This window comes from Haemorhous mexicanus, chromosome 2, assembly GCF_027477595.1.
Source record: "Haemorhous mexicanus isolate bHaeMex1 chromosome 2, bHaeMex1.pri, whole genome shotgun sequence".
NCBI lineage: Eukaryota > Metazoa > Chordata > Aves > Passeriformes > Fringillidae > Haemorhous > Haemorhous mexicanus.
In genome coordinates this window covers 48414194-48430750 of record NC_082342.1, presented here as the reverse complement: position 1 = coordinate 48430750, position 16557 = coordinate 48414194, and the positions used below count along the sequence as shown (strand labels likewise).

Below are 16557 nucleotides of genomic sequence, written 5' to 3'. Positions count from 1 at the left end.
TTCATTTCAAGGAAGCTTCTGGCTTGGCACTTGTGCAGCCCTGAAGCAGCACCTACCATAGTGCAGGTTCTCAGGTCCTTTCTGGGTGGCCAGATTGGGCTCGTTCTGCTGACAGTAGAAGCGGAGCAAGCAGTGCTGATCGCAGAAATGCTTCATCTCGCCGCGCCACTGCACCTTCTCTTTGAGGGCTCCTTGAGACTTACAACAGTCACACCGGACAGCCTTAATGCAAAGGAAGATTTGCACATTTTTAAACAGGCCTTGGGAAAAAATGATTGCTACATTTTAAAAGGCTACATTTTTAAGAGTACTGAGGATTCAGTACCACTTACACAGTTAAGTCTCGCTCATGAACAACAGTTAAACTCCCTTCTTTTTCAACTGTTTACTGTGGGTTAGCACCCAGAATAAATCTGCTTTGCTTTAATAATTTGTCACTATGTAAAAAAAAAAAAAAAAAAAAGCTCACTTCTAAAGAGTCATCAAAAAAAGAACTTTGTGCACCAATTTTAATTAATTTCATTGAAGCATTCTGCAGAACAAGAGCAGAAAGTGTTAGGCTCCTTACTGACTCTATTAAACTGAGGACAAACACAAGCCATTTCTTCTACTTCCAAGATCTGGCAGGCTTTTTTTGGTTTGTTTTAAACAAGAATCAAAAGTTTTCAAAAGTCACCAAAAAAATCACTTCTCTAGGTATCAAATCAGCATAAATGTTTTTTATATTTCCATTATCTTAGTAGTTTGGCAACAATTTTAAATTCCAATTCTTTAGTCCATCCAAGTTTCTCTATGATTTTAAATTACAATTTCTCTCCCAAAAAAAGAGGACTCCCCCAAAATTTAATTAGCATGTAACTTGGAAAATCAAACATTTAAGTAATATATCTTTCGTGAACCTGCATGTTAATTTAATGAGGCATCACTAAGGCAGACAATGTTTTTCTCCAGAATAGATTCCACTGCATGTCACCTGCCACACTATAAATTGCTGTCTGAACAGTGGTAGCCTCAATTTCATATTTCCATGTAAGCTAATATTTGCTTGCACTACAGCTTGCCTCAATATTGTTTGCAACCTCCATCCTAAAGCAGTCCTTAAAAAATTAAAAACTTTAAAGATCAGGAATCCAAAGTAAGTCAACCTAATAATACAGCCAGGAGAGGAAGAGGGAAGTTACAATATATGCAACATAAAACATTAATACATAAAACCATACACAACACTGCAGTTATGCACAAGGCTCTGATGGCTGAAAAAAACAAAACAAAACAAAACAAAACGAAGTCCAACTGTAGTTTTTGTGACTCCAAAAAAGTATGAACAGGCCAATTAGTTCAAATTTTAAAAATAATCAAATGTTTTGTTTCTTCTCTGTATTTGAACAGTGTAGTACCATCCTCTGGCAGTGTAAGAAATTAAGCTCTCAGCTGTAATTTTCAAGTATTTAAAGATGATACACAGAGAGGCTCGTTTCTAACAGTATAACCAGCTTTAAATTGGGAGCACTTAAAGCTGTAGCATCAAGATCACCTCACACTAAGCATCAGGTGGCCCTGGAAGAGCAGGTACTTCTCTTCCCTCTTCTCCGTGCAGGTAGCAGCAGCAGTGCTTATGCACCTATAGGGCACACAAGGTCAGAGGCCTTAGAGCACTGCATCATCTCCATTCTCCCTCAATTTTTGTTATATTTGTCACTTGGACTTTCCACTGATGCTGATCCACAGTTCCTTTTGCAGATCACCTCAGTGGGACAAAAGAGCAAGTAAGCTTTATTCTTAGAAGGGAGTGGGGAAGAAGATAAAATGTAGAAGTAGATAGAATGTTGCCAATATACTGTAGATTTAATCAGTTTAGGAAAGCTGTGAATTCACACCTTTAAGGCAGATGCAACTTCCAAAGCCACCAAAAGACTGAAATACCAGTAGGAAAAAAAAAAAAAAAAGGGTATTATTCACTCTAAATTTAAATCTCAAACCTACCTAACACTGATTAAGAATGACAGCTGACTCACGTACAGAAAAGCCCATCTATTCTGACCTGCTGCACGCTGCTTGACTATCAAAGCACCACTTTCTGCTCATTTTTCTCTCCTTCAAAGAAAGAAAAAGGGGTCAAATCTTGTCAAATCCAGCAACTACAGCCTTCCTACAGCAGGGCCTGTTGTGACAGGACAGGAAGAAATGGTTTTTAATTGGAGGGTCAACTTAAGATTAGATATAAAAAAGGTCAACTTAGATTAGATAGAAAAAAGAAATTTTTTAGAATGAGGGTGAAACACTGGAACATGTTGCCCAGAGAGATTATAGATAGGTAAACTTTTAAGGTCAGGTTGGATGGGACTCCAAGCAACCTGATCTCATTGAAGAAGTCCCTGCTCATTGCAGAGGTGTTGGGACTACTCAGCCTTATAAAGGTCCCTTCCAACCCAACTATTCTGCGATTCTCTCATTCCTGCAACTGTTCTCTCCCTCTCCTGGTTTCCTTTTTCATTTTAAAAAAGTATATTATTGTCTCTCCTGGGCTTAGACTAAATTATTCAGGTTAAAAAAAAAAATGGTTTGCTTCTGCATGGAAATTACTATTCCTAAGGAAACCTGGGATTCTTTTATAGTGATGCTTCACCTCTCATCTCTACATTGACTACACTTGAATTCTACTGTTTCCATAATTCTGTTTCCAGTCAATGTTATACACCATTCCATGCACTGAAGTTTCCTGCTGTTTGCTCACCCACTTCCCTGACCATCAAATTTACTGAGTATGAAAATGAATTAAAGATTTTTGTGACATTTTATGATTTTTCCTTCCTTCCTTGCCCTTTTCATTTGTTTTCACCTGGTATAGTGGCACTAAATGTTAACTGAACCTCCAAAATACCTGCCTCAAGTCTGCTTATCTCTGTGTTGTAAAAAGCCCATCTCTGCTTGCTGGGCTTGCACTGCACAAGTCCTTTGCCACTCCTAACTGCTTTTTGGTACATTTCTTTTCCCATTACTTCACCGTGTTCAAATGGGCATGGTGATTAGTATAAACCACTAATGTTCGCCCCAGATTTGGGTTAAAGAATAAAATTTACATATGTGGGGCTTTTATTTACATTTTTAATTCCTCCATCTGTTCCTAATGTTCCCCAATGGTGTGGACTGCTATTAACTTCACCTAATCTTAGCTGTCTATTCCAGCTTCAATTGCAGTAAATAGGAAGCAAAAGCTGTTCCCAGAGAGTGAGTGAGTATCAAAGAAGATCAGCTATTCTGAGAGAGTACTTACTGGAGGCTGAGATGTCTAACTAGAGAACAGCTGAATTCCAACAGAAATTCCACAAGGCTGTCTTGCTGTCTTTACCATTTTGATTAATGCTGGCTCCACCTTTAAATTTTATCACTGCTGACAATCACTGCTGAGCTCACCAGCCACAGTGACTTTTCTTTGCCTCAGACCGTAGTTCCCTACCTCCTACCCCTCTTTGCTGCAGACACCTGACCCCCACTGAATACAGAGTCATCACTGCACATGCTGAGTCTAATCAATTCTCCACCGTAGCCTCACATGTCCTGAGAAGCTACAGTGGAGAATCAGACAGTACTTCAGCTGCAGTACTCTCACCAATGTTTCTCAGTGTGTATTTAAAGAAACAGATTTCTGTGCTGTTCTCTGAACTGTACACTCTTCTTCAAGGAAATTTCAACGTTCTAATATAGCATCAAATGATTGAAACTGTCATCAAACATCAGGCTACCTAAAGATTTATACTGATGTTTCCCAGGCATTTTCTGGATTAACATCCAAACCACTGCAGGCAAGTTTACAGGAGGAGCTCTAAAATCTTAGGGAGCTAACCTCAAGACATCCACAATTTTGCCTCTTGTCTCACAGGAGTATGTAACCCAAAGAGTAGAAATTTCCTCAGAATTTGGCACCAACTGCAGCTGTTGTCCAACAAATGATCAGGACTAAAACTGTTCTTTTACATTTCACTGCCTCATAATAGGTTTAAAGGACTATTATCTAGGTAAGTCTAATGAACTTTTAATACTTCTAGACAAGTTGTTGTGCTTCTACTATTGCTAACTTCTTTGGGCTTTCTGAGAAGAGAATTTTGGCATTCAGAGAATTGCTGCCACAATACTTGATTATTTTAAAAGGTTACAATGTTTTTCAGATAATACTACATGAGAAAGATGTGTTCATAAAAAAAAGTAGACAAAGAAGATGGAGACAAACACTTGTTTAATGAACACAATGATGGTGTTAAAACATTACTGAGTTATTACTACTCATTTATCTTCATGTATACATTCATTGAAACTCCAAAATAACACTGGACATTGCATAAATGAGACAAAGCTCATACATATGTAACTATTATTTTAAGAAGCTAACAGACAAAACAGCTAATGAAGTACAAATTCAGAGAATGGTCCTTATCTATTCTGTCTTCCCATGTTTTGATCATTGTCTATTTTGGCTACATAAGAATATTGAGCTAACAATGCACTACCAAATCTAAGGTATCTGGAGTGACTTCCATAAAGTGGGAGAAGTTATCAGCAAGGATGTAAAGAAATAAAAAAGAGAATTTTAGCAAAAGACACAATTTCCCAAAACCTATTATATTTCCCATGTAATAAATCCAACCTATTTCCCACGTAATAAATCTCAAGCTTTATAAACCAAAACTCAGTTGCATTAAGGCTTTAAGAAGCACTTGAAAAACATTACAATTAACAATCCTTCATTGGAACTCTACTTACACTAGCAAGTGTAACATTCAAAAAGTAGAAGTATCTAACACATCAACATCAAGTATCAAAAGTTACCAGCAAATTTGTTTAAACTGCCTTTTTATGACATCAGATCTAACTTTGCTGTGACACAGTACCAACAGCATTTATGTAGACTTCATGGCCCAGTTATTACCTTATCCCATGAATCAGGATAAGTTTTCAAGTGGCTGTCAAAGCTCAATCACAGCACAAGCTTCCAAAGAAGCTTAGGTACATTAGTTTGGTATGCACACCTCCAGACTATATTCTTTGCTGAATCATCAAAAGATTTCTAAAGCACACCAAAGATTTAAGTTCTCTACCAAAAGGCACTTTTTTCACAGAGATAAATTTCATCTCACACCCCAAGTTTTAAGGCATATAGATAGATTGAATATGACTGTATGAAGTTAATATTTTAGTTAAAACTTTGCAGCCAAGCTCTGTCACCCTATTTTCATGTGAGACAAAAGAAACACATTGTTGTCTTCAGTAGTTTTCTTTAGGAATGTCAAATAAGATCCTACATACATAACTCAAAATAAAGAATTTACAGTGTGTGGCTGTTACATTTCTGGAACCAGACATGCCAAAATATCAGATATATCTTCATATTCAGTTCTTTTAGGGTAGGTAGATCGTCTTGAATTACAGGACTTGTATCTAGCCCTCTAACATTTCAAGTTTTTTACTGCCTTCCAGGCTGTGTGCAGAGGTTTGGTACAGTGATGAATTTTGTGCTGTCTTTTTTGCAATTGCATCCACAATGTAGTTCTTGTTTTGAAATTATCAGTGTAGCTTTCCAGGACGTTCACACCAGAGATCAAATACTTTATCCATGGCACTAATCGCAGGTTAAACCCAGTCCAATCTCATCTTTTCCTTTCAAAAAATGTAAACAAAAAACCTCTTATTGTGAAGGCTTTGCTGGTGCTTCACAAGGCAGTTAAGCTTCCAGAGACTTAGAAATAGAAGATGCTATCTGTTTGATTTAAATTGTTATTAGAAATCCATTTGGTCTTGCTTTTTCCTTTGGCATCCTTTCCACTGGGAAATACTGAACAATCAAAGCCTCTGCAGTTCAAACTGTGGGAGAAGGGAAAAGGCAAAAAAGGAGGCAAAAACAGGAACAAGAACAACTCTGCTAATGTCAGTGAACTCAAGGTATCCAGCTGCTACTAACAGCGTTTTCAACATTCTGAATACACATTAAAGAAGTTTTGACAAGAAAAATGTGGCATTAACTGAGAAAAAATTGGAATTGTAAAATAACAATATACATACTAATTTTTTTTGTTTTCTGTAACTCAAGACTTCCTTGCCAAATAACTTAATACAATCAGATGATAGAAATGCTGCTCTAAGATCTACAAAAACTGAAATGATGAAATTAATACATTTGCTTATTCTATAGCAAATGCTTTGCTGAAGTAAGCCATATTTGCTGCACAGTCCTTGAGATATCCTCACATGTGCATTTTTGGTTTTTTTAATTGTGGAGCTCTCGTCAAAAATTCTGAGTTACTTGCCTTGTAGTACCAGTCCTGAAATTTTTTACAGCACTCTTCACTGCAGAAATCTCTCACTACACCATCAAGTTCCTTAGTTGCTCCCTTTTTGCACAGCTGTGAGCAGTAATTACAAGTAACACATCTCAGTCCTAACCGTCTTGCAAAGTCTTGTTTATATAGCAGCTTGCAGCCTGGAAACAGATTTTAAACATTAGGAACAAAGTAACTTTTACAGAGAGATATCACAGTTAAAGAGTTAAATATTGAAAATTAAATGAAGACAACACAGCTAACAACTGGGGCTTCAGACAAATTGAGGTTGCACAGTAAGACTGTATTTCAAGACATTTTTACCCAAATACCTTCCCTACACAGCTCTATGGTTTCCTGTGATGCCTGCACCTTTTTCAAAACCCTATGTATGATACATCTTTTCTTATCAAATCCCCGAATAAACACTCAGGAAAAAAAAATACATCATTTTCTTTTAATATAGACCCATGAAAAGCATTGACTTGGAGTTACATTGCTCAGTTAAACATCCTGAAAATGCTAGCAATCCAGACCATCTACTAAAGAAACACCTATCTTGATGGATCAACTTAATTTCGTTACTACCTTTATATTAATACAACAAACCACTTAAGATAACTCATTAATATTTAAGAACACTAATATGTCAAGATGACCTCAGAACTGAGGGATTTCTTAAAAAATGTAACAATAAAGCAAGCAATGATCAGTAGTGAGAGTTATGCAATGATAGGAAATCAAACATGAAATTTGTGAAGAGTTTATATGCAACTAATATTTTAATTTTTTTTTCCACATTGGGGTGGGGTGGAGATGCTGGTTATTTTGGTTTTGGTTGGTTTGGTTTTTGGTGGGGTTTTTTTGGGGTGGGGGTTTTTTGGTTTTGTTTTTTTCATTTACTATGTAGTCGTAATTTCAAGGTTGCAATAATGACAGCTATATTCTTCCATAAACTGATCCTCCCTCAAGCAAATTAGAAAGACATTCTACCATATTAAATGCATTAAAAGATGAATACTGTAGCTATTATATAGGCTATTTTTAGAATATATTGTATTTAAACGACCTCAAATCCAGCACCTATTCAGCTGATGCCTAAATCATGTACTGTACACATCTGTAATTGTTCTAATTTTACAGGAGAGAACAAAATGAGAAGATGAACTCTCTATATCGAACACTGGAGGGAGAAGATGACATTTACACAGACCTTTAATCTAAGGAACTGAACCTGTTTTTATGATCTACCAAAATCACAGCACCACCAAAGATGAGAACTCAAGTCCTCCAAGTGTCCACCCTGCTAAGATATATGTATATAATCTAACAGATGCAGATTTCTGTACTTCTGAGAAGTTATGAAACTCAGTATGTAAGATACATGCTGTACTTCCTCTGCCATACAAATATAAAAATACTATCATGTATTCAGAAATTTCAATTATGTGATTTCTGCTGTTGTCTATTAGGGCAGAATTAATATGTGTGAAACTGAGATATTATTTTTAAATCACTAAAAGCACAAGAATGCAAATGGAAGATGCAGCAGACTGAATCTTCCAAAAACAAAAGGTTATTGAGGAACTTAAACTTGTAATGCAACAAATTTTGCTAACGAATTAAATTTGCTAGTAATGTCAAAACAAGGCATTTATAGAATATTGTACAAATAAGACACTGTAGGTAATTTGGTTTAAAGTGGTTTTTGGGGTTGTTCTTTTGTTTGTTCTTTGGGTTTTTTTAAGTTCTTCAACAACAATAAAAAAAATACTAGCACAGATGGAAAGTACCAGAAACCACCCTTAGAGAGCAAATGATTTGGACTTTTAAATATATTGTTTTGAAGGAAATAACAATCCTAAAGAGAACAGTGTGTGCAAGCTATTAGTTATAAGTACAAATTAAAAGCATAATTTCTTGCCAGTATTTTTTCCTGCTGGCTGTATCTCTCATTATTGCATGGAGCATCGTATTCTTTCCACTTCTTTAAAATTCCAGAGAAAACTTAGCACCACAATGTATCCTCCTCTTCAGTGGTCTCTTAGAAGAGCCACCCAATGCTGCATCACACTTTCAAAACTACAGACTAGTAGCACTCCACTACTACCAACCAGGCAACCTATGTCCATCTGGCTAAATAATTTTCAAAAAGGAATGGAAAAAAAAAAAAACATTTTTATTGGCTGCTGAACTACAGGAAGTAAAATTGAAGATGATGTGGCTATTTTATTTTAAGAAGTTATCAGGTAAGAAATTCTCCACTCTACAGTCAAACATCTCCCACATGTCTCTAACTCATGGAAAATTATCAGTAAACATTACATAAGGGGGAAAAAAAGTCAAAAATTCCAGCCCTTAAGACCTAAATGCCTGGGAAACACAGGGGTTTTTTAATAGATCACTGACTGCAGCGCTTCTTGCTGGAGGCCTCTACAGAAATAAAAACCCTGTTTTGATAAAACTTTGGATGTTGACAATAGATTCTTAGAACCCTGAAACTTGCTAAAGTAGAATCTTTACAAAGTCTTTCTTTTCCAACATCATGAGCAAAATTCTACAGATTTGTCTGAAACTCTTCTTTGTGTTTATAATAGGTAACTTAATCTATGGGGCCCAGGAAATACTGGTTTAGCTTCAAGATCTTGTGATTTCAAAGAAAGAGAAGCCAAAATACCTTTCTGAGGTCCTTGGCAGTCTGCAATCCAAACCATTTTTATTACACACCATATGCTATGGTTTCAACTGAAAGAGTAAGACTGTTTGTATGGAAAAAGGTGTTTGACTTTGACAAAACAGATTCTAAGCTCAAACAGTTTGGTCTTCTCTTGCACAAGAGAAATCCTGAATCAACATAACAGTAATACCCAGGCTGGTCTTATAGATGTGACCATGAAGCTGGCTTTGATTTACAGCACACTGAATGAGCAATACAAAAAGCACTGAATGTCTGACCTTTCTAATATAAACACTAAAATCCTAAGGGCTTGTTCAGCCTAACTCCCCTGGGGACTTGGGGTTCATGAGTATAAGCACTGCCAAAAACAGACAGCTGACAGTCCCAACATTTTGAACAAAGAAATCTGATTTTACTCAGGTAAGTTCATCAACATTTCTGCTACACCACCAGACCCACAAGTTACAGTGTGATCAGATAAAAACCTCTACTGCTTGAAAGTGCCTTGGAGAGAAAACAGCTCTTACTTTGAAAGAAATTATAAGCACAGGTCATCTGGCTCAAGCTATACCAGCCATTAATTACAGTCTTTAATAAAGTTCTAACACCATCCTACAAGCTAGCTGTCTCAGAAAGACCACTAAGGACCATTTTCAGAATTATCTTCAACTCAAAATCTGAAGCAAACAAAAACCAAGTAGGTGAGAATCTGCTAACTTAACATATCCTTAATTAAGCTATTAGAATTCTGGCTTCCATGTAAAACCCAACCCAAAACAGGGCTCTCTTAAGATCCCTGAATTTTGGTTCCCCACATAAATGATAGAGAAAGAAATGATCTGAATACATACAGGAGAAGACTGCTGACAAGACAACACCCAGGCAGTTCCTCAAGACCTTTACCTCAGGGAAGTTCCAGGTTAAGAGAGCTTCCTTTCTCTTGGCAGATCCAAGAACTGCCAGGTTCAGCCCTGCAGAGCTGCCTGTGGCAGAAACCTGCTTCACTTGACTGACTGCAGACTCAGTGCAAGTAAGCTACTAAGAACATGGTCTTACACTACCAGCAGCACCTACCTGAATTACAGGAAGTTCAGTACATTTCTACATCAAGTAGCTGTGTAAAAAGGAATGCTGAATCAGAAATAATCCTGAGTCCTCGACACCAGTCCCTTTTTACCACAAGGACTAATATATTTTCTATAAAGTAACTGCTCCGTCCTAAAAGAATTGGGCTTTTACCTCTGAAATGCTGTCCTTACTAAACTACCTTTGTCCTTCAAGTATCATTTAAAACTTGCTTTTCTCTCATCTTGTAATAACTTCAACTGCTACCCGTTCTAGAGAAGAATAACAACAGGCCTTTAGCGTCACAAGCTATGTCTTGGAAGATTTCTGGAGCAGTGCTCCATCCAGATTTTTCTGTTCCCTCTCCCTCTGTACTGATTTGAATGCAAAACCTCTTCCATACCCATACTGCTATCACCTGCTGTCTCTGGATTCATAACAAACTTTATTATTATTTTTAGGAAAACAGATGCAATGTATCCAAATTCTGGATCCTGCTTGGATTACTGTTAAAGTAGACCCTACCCTCTTCTGTCAAAAGTTGTGTATATCCCTTCCTTCCTGGTCTTCACCTCAGGAACCTTTTATTATTACTCAATCCAACCTTCATCCATCTTCAGTTTATCCTACTATTTCCTGATATTAGGTATTATCTCCTTCTGTTCTCCTCCCTCCTACTCCAATCCAGTTACTCATATTTTGCTTATTCTTAAATCTTTTCAGGTTGCTAATTCTTCCACATTAATAAGAAACATCTTTATAAGCTTTCTTCTTCTCGTGCTCATAATCTCAGCACATTAAATTGCATCACCCCTTATCTGCATCAGTCAATGTTATCTTTGCCCAAAGAACTATATCAAACCTCTTTTAAAAAGACACAACAGTGGAATTAACACTGAAGAATGAAAATCTAACAAGGACCGCTTGTCACTTGATATTCTTTACAACGTTACAAATTATCTCTCCACAAAGAAAACCAAAAATTTCAAGACTCAATACATGTACAGAAATTTTACATTAAATTACTTGAACACTATCAATGTTCTCCCTCTACACAGAGAATCTCTTCCAAAGCATAGTTATACCTTTCCATTTCTCAACTACAAGAACACCGTTAGAAATACCAAAATCCAGGTTAACAAGTTAAAACTGTCCAGTAATTTCAGAAGAGATGCATCCAAGAAGCACTAACTGGAAACTCCATCTACACTGAGACTCTTCCACAAGTGGAATACCACAAGAACCAATTGTCCAGCTCTTCCATGTGCATTTGTCTAGGAGGTGCAGAACTTGCTCTCTTTCAGCATAGCCAAAAGCCTTCACTTGGTGCTTCCATAGCAAGGGAGCCTGTTAAATATCTCCTAAGGGACTTGTCAGTATTGAATATGCTGTCCTTTTACCTTAATTCATTTCTATAAGCAAAAAATATTATTTTAGCTTTTACACTAACAAAATTTGTTTGGAACAGTCATCTGTGGCTCAAAGATTTAAAACCAGACTGCTTCATCAGCTGACATGGCCTGAACAGTCAAAGCCACAACCATGGCCTCTGTACCATTGGAATTCCCTGGAGACAACTGCCATGGCCCAACGAGATGCCAGGAATGTCCCATTCTAACTCCTGCCCATAGCAGGCTAAGGATGTCAGAGTGTCTCAGAATAGCCCAGGCACCTCTAAATGCCTCCAACATTCACTACCACTTTTCTACTAACCCAGTTTGTAGGAAAGGAATATCCTCCTGCAGAAACAAATGACTCTTACAATTGTGAACGAGTATTTTTACAGATCATGCATTTTGCAGGATTTAAGATGTGTTTTGCTTTTTACTTGTCCCCTTTTGCCAGGCTATCCCAACTCAGCACCAAATAAAGCTTTAAATGAAAGCCACAAGGAAAGTGACAGTTCAGGTTAGAATTTTTCTCAGGAGGGACACTGCCAGAAGTGGTCATGAGCAAAACCAAACAAGGCACCGTAGCAAGACAAAATTATTTCAACATGGCAGGCCTCCATCAAGAGCTGTTGAAAAGGACATACCAGCTCTGTGGAGCACAATTCCTAGAGTGTGGAAAAAGGTGATTTCATACTGTCTTCAAAAATTTCTGAAGGCTAGCCCAAATTCTGTACATTTTATTTTCAAAAGCAGTATCGGTGCCTCTAAAAAAGATAGTTGGTAATGTAAACTATTAAAAAAGCTGTGTTTGAACACTTTCTGTAGCTCTCACTTTAAAAAGAATGAGACCAAACATCAGGAACTAAGAGATTTAAGCAGGGCTGATGGGAACTCCCCTCGTCTAGGGGGACACAGTAGCTCAGCACAGCAGGGTCAGTGCACAACTCTTCCTCAGCCCATCCACCACAGAAGCCCAGCAACTATAACTAAGTCTCAGCAGCACTTCATATCACACATCAGTTTTTACATAATTTTTTTGCTGTTTCTAATAAGAACAGGAATTACTATAAATATCAGGTAGTATTCTAATTGATTGTGAAACACTGGAATGTAAGCACCTCTACAAAACTTAACACACCTGTGTTTAGGCTATTTCAGTTATCTGTAATAGTTTCATATAAATCTAAAAATTAATCAACTAAACATTTAATCATATACTTTACCAAACAATCCACTCTGCAGTACTGGTTGGGAAAATTCCACTCTAAAACCTACAATGCTTTAACTGAATATACACCTTTTCTAGAATAAAGTACAATTACTTAATTTCCTAAATTTATTTTTCCACTTGTCGACTCCATGGTGTTTTAAGAGGTTATCTCTACTTAGATGAAACATCAGAGATGTTTTCAGAGAAAACTCAATGTCTGCATTGAGTTTCATTTGTAGAAACCATAATTCCCTGATATTTACTAGCAGGCTATCAGGGTGATAGAACAGTTGCTAGTTTGAGGTTGTCTTTTAACTGTATTATCATTCTGAAAAGAACTCCCAAGCATGAGATAACTGAGCTACTCCAACAGCTTAGTGACATTCTCCCTCCTAGAAGAAGACAACCAGTGTTATTAAAATTTGCCTTATAAAACTATTAAGCCTGTGTTGTTTAAATCACAGCACTTAGTTCCACTAGAAAGATGAATTAATTAAGTCTACAAATAAAATAAAATTATGGTGATACTCATCATAAAATAGTTTCATTGCTGGATTGCCAAAGACTGATTTGTTCTCCCAGACTCTCCGAAGGAATATGTATTACCAAAAAAAAAAAAAAAAAAAAAAAAAAAAAAAAAAAAAAAAAAGACCAAAAAAACCCCAAAAAAACAACCCAAAAAAACCCCCAAAACCCCCTCCCCCCCCAAAATAACCCACTCCCAAAATATCCCAAACCCAGTGATTTGAAGATTTCCTCAGGATTAAAAACTTGTACACCCTATCCTCAATTGTCACTCATGCAACTACACATACATAAAAATCCACAAGCTACTTCTTACTTTAGCATACATATTTAATTTAGACACTGATATTTTGGAATGCAGCATTCTAGTGCCAAAACACCAGGACAGCCTCAGCACCAGAGGAACAGATTAAACTCTTTCATCTACTCTGTTCAGGTTGTTCATTCTCCACATAGCATCCAATTTTTGGACAAAAACAGAAAAAGCATCCTATACTCCATGAAGGAAATGAATAACCATCTTTAGCACAAAACCTAGGTCAGTTCTAATCACACCTTATTATAATGGAGGTTTCAGCTACCTCCTGCACATGTTTTGAAGTGTCTCAAGAGAAACATATAAAGAAACAGAACTGAAATAAAATCACACAGAAATACTGATCCAAGAGACTTTAATGTGGGTGCCAGGGTTTATGTATGTAAATATGCATGTATATTATTTTATATATGTATGCCAGGTAAATATGCATGTATATGCATACATATATTTGTGCATATATGTGGGTGTGGAAAAACCCCTCAGGTATGAAGAATGGGAGCAATGACAACTTCAGTACTCCAGCTGGGCAGCTGTAAGCAGTTAAGGGATATTTGTGGGTGATCCTATATATGTTTTCCCATCAGTTTGCACAAAGATGAACAAGTAAGTACACTTGCAGAAATTTCAACATGTGTTTAATTTCTGATTTTATCTAGGAGCCTTTTATAAACACTCCCCTGAAAACTCCCCACATTTCCCCTTGAGGGTTCAATTTCTTCCAAAAATGCCAGCAACTTTTGTGACTAAGTACCTCTGGCTAGTCCTTCTCAAACTGTGACACACTGTCTTCAGATGAAGAATAACTGCATGCTCAAAAAAATAATCTGTCTTGGTGAGATTGAACAATGTGCAATATCAAAACTGGGATGGCCTCCACATCCAAAAAACATTTGGTACTTGTACTGATTTTGTTATTTTACAAACAGTTGGACATATACCTGGAAAAAGGCTTTGAAATTAAGGAAAACCCAGTGATATTTAGGTGCCTGGAAAAGGGGGAAAAAAAAAATCTATCACATCTGATGATGGAACTTCTATTTGCTGACCTCCAAAAGTCCACCAGAAGTCCTGGCCCCATCCTTCCCACATCAGATCTAAGCACTATTCATTCTTGGATTGTACTATTTCTGCAGCCATTGATGACAATTGATGGTTTTCCTTCAGAATTTCTGTCCAGGTCATTGGTTTATTTGCAAGAAGAACACATACAGCTCTTTGTCATATGCAAGACAAAGCAGACCTCAGCGACAGCTGGCAGGTATACACTGTATTTATTCAAGTTATGACCTACTTAATGGTGCTTTTCACTATCCTCTATCTATTACTAAGTGGTCAGCAGCTAAATAAACTTTGTTTTTATGGTAACATTTTGCACGTTCACCCTCATAAATAGAGTATTTACACTGGAGCTGGCAGTCCAGCACCTGCAAACTCAAGACCCACACTAAAGACACCTGGCAACAGATTCCCCCCACTTAGTATCTCTATTTAAACAGGAGAGACAGTTTTTGTATCTTTTCTTCCTTAAATTTTCCAATAGGAAACACAAGTCCTCACTTCAAGCCTCCTCACACAGAAGTAGTAATGCCATAGGTGGCATTATGAATCCTACTCATTTCACTGTGACAGCCACAAATTATTCACAGTAATAGAAGCATATATTTTAATCTCCAGAAAAGTATCTTGCTCTTGTTTGAATGTATTCTGTGGAATTGTTTCATTCACAGAAACAATTTCTAGCTAGAGGTTGCTGAGCAAAGGCTGGGCCTTCATGTGTCTGTTTTCTACTCTCCAGCTATCACCTTCCAGTCCAGAACACCACACTCCATTCTTCAGAAACAAAAGCCTGCAGAGTCCTGAGCTGTAAGGGAATGGCATGGAGGGAACACTGTCTTCAGCCCTGCATTCCAACCCTCTCCAGCTTAACAGGATCCTCCTACAAGTAAACTCCTATATCTACTATTTAATCTGCCTGAAAGTAGAAATCTTCCACAGAGGTATTTTCAAATGACATTGGAAGTGTTGTTGTAATAACCAAAGAAAAAATATTCACCACATTTGTGACTAATAGGTCATCCAAACTTGTAGTTCAACTTTTAAGATCATGATTAAATACCAGTATCAGAAGAGAGCTCACCAGAAGCGGAAAGGATAGGTCCTTGTTAAAAATCTATTTTTATATTTCTATTAAAACCATGCTTTATGCGACTTAAAAGAGACCTAGGCCCATGGAGTTCCCTTTTAGTTTGTTTTCCTTTTGAAAATTCAAGTAATTAGTCTAGCAAATTGTAGCGACAGTAATCAACACACAGCAACAGGCATTATTCAAGTTATTGCTTAAGTAACCATTCTCAGCCCACACAGAACTCCTGCTATTATACTTAATGCAGAAACTGCTAATCAAAGAGAAAGCTTGGTGTTCATCAGTGCAGTTAATGTTGCAGATGCACTACTGAATACATTTTAAAAAAGAATGTGTAATTTTTTGTGCGTATGTATGTAAGCAATGTGCATAAAGGTGTATATATTTATACACACACAGTGAAGAGTGTAACCCTTAATCTAGACTAAGTGGTGAAAAGCTCTAAAGGCAGCTCAGATAAATTAAAAAGTACCTGCACAAACAATAACAGGTACAACCACTTCAAAAATAGTAATGAAGAGACTTCTGCTTTAGCCTCAAGTACAACAGAATGAGTTGTTACCTTGAATCTGAACATATAAACAAAGTAAGTAAACTGCAGTAGAACAACAACTAGCAATACCTCAGGAAAAAATCAAATCCATACATACCTTCACTGCAAAAAGGTCTTTTGATACCAGAGAAATTCACTGTTTCATGGAGCGTTTTCTCTTCCTGACAGTATTCACAGTATGTAACTATGCAGTGCAGTTTCTTATAATCATCAGAACATGCTCTGCTGCAGAACTGATACACTTTGTTCTAAATGCAAAGTTGCAAAGCATCATGAATAAGGTTAATGGATAAAAATCTTAAGGTTTAACTAGTGCAACTTGAAATAATAGTTGCCATTAAGACAACTTACAAAGTAAACTGA

General features: G+C 36.9%; 1 protein-coding gene across 8 annotated transcripts in view; it reads right to left on the bottom strand.

The window, feature by feature from the left end:
- ZMYM2 (zinc finger MYM-type containing 2) overlaps window positions 1–16557 on the bottom strand; it is an 86207-nt gene that overhangs the window by 18937 nt on the left and 50713 nt on the right. For all 8 annotated transcript variants that reach the window (XR_009485351.1, XM_059838687.1, XM_059838685.1 and 5 more), the window contains 3 exons: window positions 16292–16442; window positions 6300–6472; window positions 57–222 (listed from right to left, as the gene is read on the bottom strand). Coding sequence is in view for 7 of the 8 variants with exons in the window: in XM_059838687.1 (XP_059694670.1) it covers window positions 57–222; window positions 6300–6472; window positions 16292–16442 (490 nt within the window). In the remaining variant the exon portion in view is untranslated. The remainder of the gene's footprint in view (window positions 1–56; window positions 223–6299; window positions 6473–16291; window positions 16443–16557) is intronic.